General features: G+C 38.9%; 1 protein-coding gene across 1 annotated transcript in view; it reads right to left on the bottom strand.

The window, feature by feature from the left end:
• Window positions 1-9,471: 9,471 nt before the first annotated feature.
• PDLIM7 (PDZ and LIM domain 7) overlaps window positions 9,472-10,849 on the bottom strand; it is a 182,489-nt gene continuing 181,111 nt past the window's right edge. Inside the window, exon 10 of the mRNA XM_082254798.1 lies at window positions 9,472-10,809. Within this exon, the coding sequence (XP_082110924.1) occupies window positions 10,723-10,809 (87 nt within the window). The 3' untranslated portion in view covers window positions 9,472-10,722. The remainder of the gene's footprint in view (window positions 10,810-10,849) is intronic.

Genomic DNA, 10,849 nt, shown 5'->3' with positions numbered 1-10,849 from the left:
GCTAAAGAAGTGGAAGGGGTGGGGGGTCAGCCTGTCAGTGCTCAGACCATAGGCTGGACACTGCATCAAATTGGTCTGCATGGCTGTCATCCCAGAAGGAAGCCTCTTCTAAAGGATGATGCACAAGAAAGCCTGCACAAGAAAGCCTGCAAACAGTTTGCTGAAGACAAGCAGACTAAGGACATGGATTACTGGAACCATGTCCTGTCGTTTGATGAGACCAAGATAAACTTATCTGGTTCAGATGGTGACAAGCGTGTGTGATGGCAACCAGGTGAGGAGTACAAAGACAAGTGTGTCTTGACTGCCTACAGTCAAGCATGGTGGTGGGAGTGTCATGGTCTGGGGCTGCATGAGTGCTGCCGGCACTGGGGAGCTACAGTTCATTGAGGGAACCATGAAAGCCAACATGTACTGTGACATACTGAAGCAGAGCATAATCCCTCCCTTCGGAGACTGGGCAGCAGGGTAGTATTCCAACATCATAACGACCCCAAACACACCTCCAAGACGACCTGTCAGGGACATAGCCGTAGAAATACTGGCATTACTGCCAGTACTAATCATGGACGCTACAGGCGAACGCCTGTGTGCATGCGTTTGCACGGATGATCGCTGCCATTACTAGTAAAAAAAAATAAAAATGACATAAATCTTTCCCCTAGTTTGTGGACGCGATAACTTTTGTGCAAACCAATCAATATAATCTTATTGGGATTTTTTTAAACCAAAAATATGTAGCAGAATACATATTGACCTGAAATGATGAAAAAATAAAAATTTTTAAAATGTTTTATAGCAGAAAGTAAAAAATGTTTGTTTTTTTTCAGAATTATCGCTTTTTTTTTGTTTATAGAGCAAAAAATGTAAATTCGCAGAGGTGATCAAATACCACCAAAAGAAAGCTCTATTTGTGGGAAAAAAAGGACATCAATTTTTTTGGGTACAGCATCGCACAACCGCGCAATTGTCATTTAAAGTAACGCAGTGTCGTATCGCAAAAAATGCCCTGATTTATACGAATTTTATGTGCACCAAAATGCTCCCAGTTGAGATTTTTAGGTCACTATTTCTTACTCACATGTAATGACCCATATGTAATACCCTTGTCTATGCATGTTGTTGTATTGGTTATGTATTGTAAAAAAAGAAAACCTCAGAAAAAAAAAAAAACAGAACACATGATTTATTTATTACAGGTATTTATATAGAACCATCAATTTATGCAGCACTTTACATATGTATATTGTACATTCATATGAGCTGTCGATCTAAGGTCCCCATTTCAGATTCATAAATACAAATAGTAGGGCCAATTTACCTACCTGCATGACTTTGTGGGAGGAAACCAGAGTACCCAGAGGAAACCCACGGAAGAACATACAAACTCCAGTCATATAGTGTTGAGGTTGGGATTCAAATCAATGACCCTAGTGCTGCCAGGTGGAAGTGCTAATCACTTAGCCATTGTTGCAATCTGACCATGTCACACTTGTACAATCAACTTTAAATCTACCAAAACTATGCAATATGAGGACCTGCTTAAAATATCCATTCAATTTGTATCCAGTAAGGCAAGCCTATGCACTACAGGTGATTGTACAGTTATATTGAACGTACAATATAAAATATAGGAGATCAACTGCTTCCAAGAAAATGTCATCTGCAACAGAAATTAAATACAGTCAAGGCCAAAAATATTGGCACCCCTGCATTTCTGTCAGATAATGCACCACTTTGCCCTGAAAATTGTTCCAATTACAGATATTTAGGCATTCATTTAGGTATGACACAAAAAAGTAGAGAAACAAAAAGCCAAATATGACACATTCTACCCAAATATCCAAAAATGGACTGGACAAAATTATTGGCACCTTCTCAAAATTGTAGGAAATAATTGCATTATCTGTGATGCCCCTCTAATTTTTCATTAAACTAACCTGTATCAATTAACATGTATAGACAGAGGGAGAGGGAGGGGCTAAATGGACTTTAAAGGTACCGTCTTAGACAAATAGTGTGGATAAACCAAACATGAATAAAATATCAAAAGTTTATTAAATAGACCATACAGAAACAGAAATATATAAAAGATTGTCCATATATATAAAGACAATATGGGCAAACAGTTACACAGTAGATTGATGTATCAACAGTAACAATTTAAATTGTATATTAAATACAATAGATGGGGCAGGTGTAGATATAGCTCAGAACTGACCACCATTGGCCAGGTATGTAGAGTAGTTGAGACGCTCAATGCCCATTGCCCGACATGTTGCGCGACTTAACGCTTCTTCAGGGGCAGAGATAGGGACATACAATGGATATTACAAACATGTAACTAAGTATGAAGAAAGAAACATGGTGAGTATTACACATAAACATATACAGACAACATCATTTTTATAACAATGGTTTTAGAGCATGTCTGATACCCCTGCAAAGGGTTCCAAACAAAAGCAGACCCACCTCATTCAAGCATGGTCAACGGGCCAGGCTAGTGGAGGCGGCCAGGTGTGATATGTGGTTTATCCACACTATTTGTCTAAGATGGTACAATTGAAGTCCATTTAGCCCCTCCCTCTCCCTCTGTCTATACATATGAATTGGGACGTTGGTACCTATATTGAATATTTCACTTCGATCTGAGCTGTGTTAAGTTTAATCTTTTATGTATCAATTAACGGTGCTGACAATATAGAAATCCCACTGGCAACCAGTTAAAATGGTGAACAACTGACTCAATCTTTCTGTTGTGTTTTTGCCCCGTACACATGTACCGATCGTCGGTCGAACGATCGGCCGTCTTTTGTCCAGGGCTGTCGTGTCTGTTGAAAACTGCAAAAGACTGCACACGAATTTTGTCGGCCAACAACAGCCGACTGCAGAAGTGATGTCATGTGATGGTTAACTTTCCTTGTCTTTTTTCTTTTCGGAGCATGCCCAGTCTTGCAAATCTGCTGTCTGTCGGCCGAAATCTGTACTGACTGGCGAACAATCGGCCGTTCTGGTGTTGGCCAACAAAAATTTTAATGCTTGCACGACAGATTCTGTTTGGCCGAAAATGCGCTGTTGGCTGTCAGAAGCATCATACTAACAAGCCTACAATCGGCCGATCGGTCATCGGCCGAATATTTACGGCCGACAATCGGGAAGTGTGTACGGGGCATTTCTCTGTGTGCCACACAGAGCATGGAGAAGAGAAAGTGCAGCAAAGAATTGGCCTGGGGATTGGGGTTTAAAAATTGTGGAAAAGCATGGACAATCTCAAAGCTACAAGTCCATCTCCAGAGATCTTGATGTTCCTGTGTCCACTGTGCGCAACATTGTCATGAAGATTACAGCCCATGACACAGTAGCCAATCTCCCTGGACATTTCCAAAACAGAAAAATTGATCAAAGATTGCATCAAAGGATTGTTGGAATAGTGGATAAAGAACCTCAATCAACTTCCAGACAAATTCACTATGACCTTCAGGCACAGGGTACAACTGTGTCAGTTCGCATTATACGTCACCATCTGAATGAAAAGGGATAATATGGTAGGAGACCCAGGATGACCCCACTGCTGACAGATACATAAAAAATCCAGATTGGAGTTTGCCAAAACTTACCTGAGGAAGCCAAAAGCCTTTTGGGAGAATGTGCTGTGGACAGATGAAACAAAATTACAGCTTTTTTGGTAAAGCCCACCTTTCTACTCTTTTAGTAAAAAGAAATGAGGCCTTTAAAATAAAATAATACAGTCCCTACAGTCAAACATGGTGGAGGTTTACTGATGTTTAGGAGTTGCTTTCCTGCTTCAGGCACTGGATGTCTTGACCGTTTGATGGCATTATGAAATCTGAAGACTACCAAAGAATTCTGGGGTGCAATGTAGGGACCAGTGTCAGAAAGTTGGGTCTCACAGCAGGACAGTGACCCAAACCACACGTCAAAAAGTACCCAGAATGGTTTAAAACAAAGCACTGGAGACTACGAAACTGGCCAGCAATTAATCCAGATCTAAATCCCATAGAGCACCTGTGGATAAAAACAACAGTTGGCAAAAGGAACCCTTCCAATCTAATAGACCTGGAGTGATTGGCAAAAGAAGAGGGGTCCATAATTCCAGTAGAAAGGTGTAAGAAACACATTGATGGTTACAGGAAGCGAACAAATTCAGTTATTTTTGTCCAAAGGGGTGTGCTACCAAATATTAAATTGAGGGTGCCAATAATTTTGTCCAGTAAATTTTTGGAGTTTTGCATGGAATGTGTGAGATTTGGCTTTTTGTTTCTCCACTTTTTTGCATCATACAAATACAAACAAATGAAATAAACATGAGGATGCCTAAACATTTGTAATTGCACCAATTTTCTGGGTGAAGCGGTGCGTTATCTGACAGCAATGAAGGGGTGGCAATATTTTCGGCCATGACTGTAGCAAATCCTACAGCTCCATGTATTTTATTTCTCTCTACCACTCATTGTGCTGTGTTAAGGGCTGTGATTGGCCAGGAGCATGTGACTGCCTTTTGATGTAACACTCTCCTGAGAAGAGGGAGTTTACCTTCTTGTTTTGAGGCCATGACTCACTAAATAACCAAGCCAGATCAGCATGACAGCCAGCAACCAGTATCTTTAGAAGGGGGTCATCATTGACAGTGTTTGTACATTTCTAATCATAGCCTTTATTCATTCTCAATAAAACAGCAAACTGCATTTATTGAAATTCAAATGATTAAATTTCCTGACTTACAATTTACTGCATTTTGTGCTGAACAGTATATTATAAGGAAATGGTGTACGATAGGCAAACTGCCTCCTTTAAAATTCCCTTGATTTCCACTTATATAGTGGTGACAAGTTCCACAGTACTTTACAGAGCAGATAGATTTGTATGCATTCCTGCACAACCCATTCAAACAAGGCAATGTTATAGGTTTGTGGCCTGTGCAATTTAATCCCAGTCCTAAACTACACTGAACAAAATTATAAATGCAACACTTTTGTTTTTGCCCCATTTTTCATAAGCTGAACTCAAAGATCTAAGACTTTTTCTATTTACACAAAAGGCCTATGTCTAAATCTGTGTTAGTGAGCACTTCTCCTTTGCCGAGATAATCCATCCACCTCACAGGTGTGGCATATCAAGATGCTGATTAGACAGCATGATTATTGCACAGGTGTGTCTTAGGCTGGCCACAATAAAGGCCAAACTAATGGGCAAGCTGAATGTACCAAGCTGATCAATCGACCAACTTGGGTAAAACTAGCCTGCCGGATTCTCTTGAGATTATCGCTAGCGGCTGCTATAACCCCTAGCAATAGTCACTGTCTTCTCCTGACGGGGACCGCTTCCCCCACCGGGAGAAGACAATTGCTGATTCCCCGGTCAACACTGCGTTGATGGGGGAATCATGCAAATTTCTTTCCTGCAACCACGGGTATGGTTTGTCTAAGTTCATGTCCTGCTTTGCCAAGTTTCAGGTGACATTTAGCTAAAAAACACTCACTGGTGTTGGACATGATATTTAATTGTTTTCCATTCCTTTTCCTAGATTAGCAGAAGCTGCAGCAGATGCTGTAAAGAGCAAAATGTAGTGACTTGCCATTATTTATGAAGTATATTTAAGGTTCTAGTCATACATGTTAAATTCTGTGTAGTTTGTAATTATAAATGTACATAATAGCAGATATATTTGCTCATTCCACATGCAGGTTCTGCTTTCTGCTTTGCAGTGCTTCACTGCTTCTTCTCACAATGCAAGTCTATGCTCTCACCAATGCCTTGAAAACAATATTCAATACAAAATTTCAAAGTAATTATGTGTCATTCAAGTAGCTATTGTACCATTTATTTAGTGGCTATTCTACAATTATCTAGATTTAACACAATAACAAAAGTAGGGAAAAACAAGCATTTCAAAATGGGAAAGCCACATGAAGTAGTAAATAAAAAAATAATAAAATGATACTTATATACTAGCAATGTGATATATTTACCCTTTAAGAGAAATAACCATATAGTCTGTCTGACATCTCATCAAACAGGCAAACATATTTTGGAGTAAACTATATCTATGCTCCATTACTCCATTAGCTACGACTGGATATTTCAACAGAAGCATCCTCAGCAGTACAGCAATGAATTGGCTTGCTGCAAAATGACCAAGCACAATAAAGCTACAAACATCCTCTGTTGAACATCAATGAATAAGCATTTATTAATGTGTATAACATTACAGCAAAGTGGAAACAGTGAGATCTGAAAAGAAATTACGTATGTCACAGTACACCAGTCATGTAAATTTGGCATCATCACTAAAGTGACATGAATATCATCAATTTAGCGCAGACAGATATAGTTAGTTTGGCTAATTTAATAAAGCTATGGACTGTGTAAAAAGTGCAATATGCTATGTTAACTAATCAGCAATTATGTTTCACTGATATGGCCACAGATAACTGAAAGTTTCGACTGGAGTGTCATAGGGTTAGAACCACTGTCAACCTTATAATTATCCCTCCATTTAAGAAATTTCTGCTTACGTCCTAATTGCCAGGTAACGTGTCAAAAAAAAAAAAAAGAAATCTCCTCTATAAGAACACAGATGGCATTAAAATCTAACATAAAAATCTCTTCAACAAGGACATATACAGCAGTTTATTGAAAAGAAAGGGGTGCGCTGATTAGGTGAAAGGCTGCAACCAGATGATAGGACGTGTATATGTTTAAAGGTGATGGTGCGCTTTTCTTAAATGTGAAAAATCATATATTGAACAATATATAACAAAAATGGGAAAAAAAACCCAATGGAAATCACAGTGATGGGTGAGTAGGTGTAAAATAAACAAACAAATTTATCAAATAACACTCAATGTGACTATACAAATAAACATTAAAATAAAAGTCCATTGAATAATGTGATCCAAAATGTGAAAAATGGTGAAGAGAATCCAATAAAAATCAAGGTGATGATGTAGTGTTCCCTCCACCGGGTGAAATGCCTCCTTACCTGGCGGAAAGAAGGTAAGTGCCTGATAATGATATTCTAATATGGAAAAACCAGTGTTCTAATTCCACCTGCACACGTGCAAGGTCACCCGGGTGATAGATAAATACAAGCCTCTTACCAGATGTAAGAGACAATCAAGCCTCTAAATATTCTGATCATGAGGATGCTTCCTTAACACCATGGATGGATGAAATCATTCACACTCTCTTCCCTCTGTATAAGCCAGCGTGTGTCTCCTATTCTTTTGGGGTGATAGACTCCCCGCGATGTTCCAAAGTACATGAAAGAATGGATGGGACTAATAGTGCATTACCTTTTATATGCAATTTATTGATGTACAGATTTGCACTTACAGTTGGGTTGAATGTTCAGGCAGAAAATCATATAATGACAGCCTGAGGATCTCTAGGTGCATCGGGTCCGGCTGCAGCACGGACCGCCGATGACGCAATGACGGCACGCCTCCCTCCTGACGCGTTTCCTCCAATAGGGCTTCAACTTGAGACGCAATGACGGCACGCCTCCCTCCTGACGCGTTTCCTCCAATAGGGCTTCAACTTGAGATGCATCTCAAGTTGAAGCCCTATTGGAGGAAACGCGTCAGGAGGGAGGCGTGCCGTCATTGCGTCATCGGCGGTCCGTGCTGCAGCCGGACCCGATGCACCTAGAGATCCTCAGCCTGTCATTATATGATTTTCTGCCTGAACATTCAACCCAACTGTAAGTGCAAATCTGTACATCAATAAATTGCATATAAAAGGTAATGCACTATTAGTCCCATCCATTCTTTCATGTACTTTGGAACATCGCGGGGAGTCTATCACCCCAAAAGAATAGGAGACACACGCTGGCTTATACAGAGGGAAGAAAGTGTGAATGATTTCATCCATCCATGGTGTTAAGGAAGCATCCTCATGATCAGAATATTTAGAGGCTTGATTGTCTCTTACATCTGGTAAGAGGCTTGTATTTATTTATCACCCGGGTGACCTTGCACGTGTGCAGGTGGAATTAGAACACTGGTTTTTCCATATTAGAATATCATTATCAGGCACTTACCTTCTTTCCGCCAGGTAAGGAGGCATTTCACCCGGTGGAGGGAACACTACATCATCACCTTGATTTTTATTGGATTCTCTTCACCATTTTTCACATTTTGGATCACATTATTCAATGGACTTTTATTTTAATGTTTATTTGTATAGTCACATTGAGTGTTATTTGATAAATTTGTTTGTTTATTTTACACCTACTCACCCATCACTGTGATTTCCATTGGGTTTTTTTTCCCATTTTTGTTATATATTGTTCAATATATGATTTTTCACATTTAAGAAAAGCGCACCATCACCTTTAAACATATATACAGCAGTTTACCCTACAGAAAATCTAACTTCTCCATATACTATGCAAATCTAAAGAGGTTTGTGGCTGGAATTAGTCTTTAGAATAGGCAACCCTGCTCCCTATGTACAATCATGCTTACTTAATAAGACAAAGAGCAATGTGAAATAATATCCAATACCCGATCATATTTTTTTGTTGCTATGGGTTAATGAAACAGTTTTTCTAATCTTCATTGCTCCCTTAACTGCCATAGTAAATAAAAATAAGGCTGATCTACACATACCATCTTTGGTCAGCAGCAAGTGATTAATCCAATCATTGCTGGCTCTGACAGCAGATGCACACACTAATACAACCATAGAAAACAATTATGAGGTATGTGTTCTATGGAAGCTTGAGCATACCTTGGCTTGTGTACACTGGGGTTTATTTACTAAAGCTGGAGAGTGCAAAATCAGGCTTACCTCTGCATTAAAACCAAACAGCTCCTAACCTTAGCTTGTTCAATTAAGATTTGGCAATAAAACCTGGAAGATGACTGGTTTCCATGCAGAAGTGAGCCTGATTTTGCACTCTCCAGCTTTAGTAAATAAGCCCCACCATCTTGTGTGTCAGAGAAGCTTTACTTCCTTTATAAGCCAAAAGAAGCTCAGCAGCCTATATTCCACTGAACAAACCAAACACAATAGTGTCATGCTTACTAGGTGTGCACCAAATGTATTTAAGAAATTCTTCAGTTCCTTTAAAAAATATCCAATAAAATTAAATAAACTGAATCCACATCCTCCTATTCACATTACACTTTGAAGACTCTAATGTAAAATTTGATCTAAAATTCCAGCATCAAATACTAGAATGTATTTCCTATCTGCAATAATATTACTTTAAATCCAAAATGGAAGGGGGGAGAAAGGAGTTCAGGATTCTTTATTGGATTGCCATTAAATACAGATGGATGTTGCACTTGCAATGGTATTGTTTTACAATGGCTGTTTCTGTTGTGTTGCCAACTCTAAAACTAGCACTGGGGAACCAGGAGGCTTAATTCTTTTTAAGATCAAGGACAGAACAACGTATGACCAGTATCTACAGGTAAGGCAAAAACATTGCTGTATCCCTGATTTTATTTGTGACTTCCATTCCACATGGGAGGTTGCATCATATTGTGGCCTGAGTTGTAAGTCCAATGTCATGCCTTCAGGATTCCTCAAGGATTTTAAGCTAAAGGATCAGTGCATACAAAACAGCTCGCACACTATACCATATATCTATAGCATATTGAAGAATATCATGAGCAAGACTGAATTAGTTATTCTATACTCCAACTGGACGCTGACATTTTGTACATTTAATATCAATATTCACTACGCTAAATTCATAAATCTGCCTGGCAAATGAAAAATGTAACAGGAATCCGCTATGTATAATGTAGCTGCTTTATATATCTATATACACAAGTAAAATCAAAATAGAACAGTCAGGTTTATTAAATAGGACAAAATACTATAACTGTAAAGCACAGCATGCCATAATAATCAGAATGAACCTCATATTTATCTGATTATGGCGAACTGGAATCTGGATTCTCTGGGTTACTGCACTTGATAACACAGTTATTGCATTGCCCACTGTTCATAAATAAGCCAATGTGTGTGCAAAATCTGTAAACTGTGCCCTATGTAAACTTCCCCTCTCTAGTATACGCCCTTCAGTATCAATTTTTTACCCTTTTAAATTGTAAACTAGCTATAGTTCTCCATTTTCTCTATGTAAACTTGCGAGCTCTCAACCATGTGCCCTCTTTCCTCTGTCACCTACCTCATCTGAGATACTTTACGGAGTGTAAATTTCTATTGTCTTTAAAAATGTACACACTGAGGTCTCTTACTTTGGAATACTGAATGTTAAAAGTAAAAGTTTTGCAGCCTGCAATTGTTGATGTCTATGTAGCTTTCAAGTGTCAGTGCTTATGGAAAACTTTTGTGTTAAATGTTTTTTCTGAAATGGTTAACACCTATTTAGCAAGGACATTTTCAGCTCTCTGGAGGTTTGCTATATGTTTCTTCTAACTTTCTTTCCTCTGTCAGATACCAAATAGAAGTAACCAAAAGAAACTGCAGAGACGATCACTTAATAAAGATTAGCACCTAATGTTATATTGGACTAAACCTTCGGTTTAAAGCTAAAATGTGACTGTAATCCAGCCCGTTCTTCATTCACTGCAGGTTCCTAACATAAATGAATGTGTATTTGGGTGTCCAACCCATCAAGGCTCTTATGGATCTCATACATCATGCAGGTAGCTATACTGTGTATGATGTGTGCGTGTCTGTGAGAGTGTAAGTGTGCCAACATGCAGTTAAGCCAGCTATTCAGACATTGGAGAAGGCATGAGTCTTGCAGAGAGGCTTGTCCTTCTTTGAATAAAAGGTCTTGCCTTCCAGATTAGCTTGACAGATCTAAAAAGAGAATAAACGACAGTCAGTTTAAATCACAATA

This window comes from Pelophylax lessonae (assembly GCF_965119305.1).
Source record: "Pelophylax lessonae genome assembly, chromosome: 4".
Taxonomy (NCBI): Eukaryota; Metazoa; Chordata; class Amphibia; order Anura; family Ranidae; genus Pelophylax; species Pelophylax lessonae.
The sequence above is the reverse complement of the archived record's forward strand: the minus strand, read 5'-3'. Positions and strand labels throughout refer to the sequence as shown.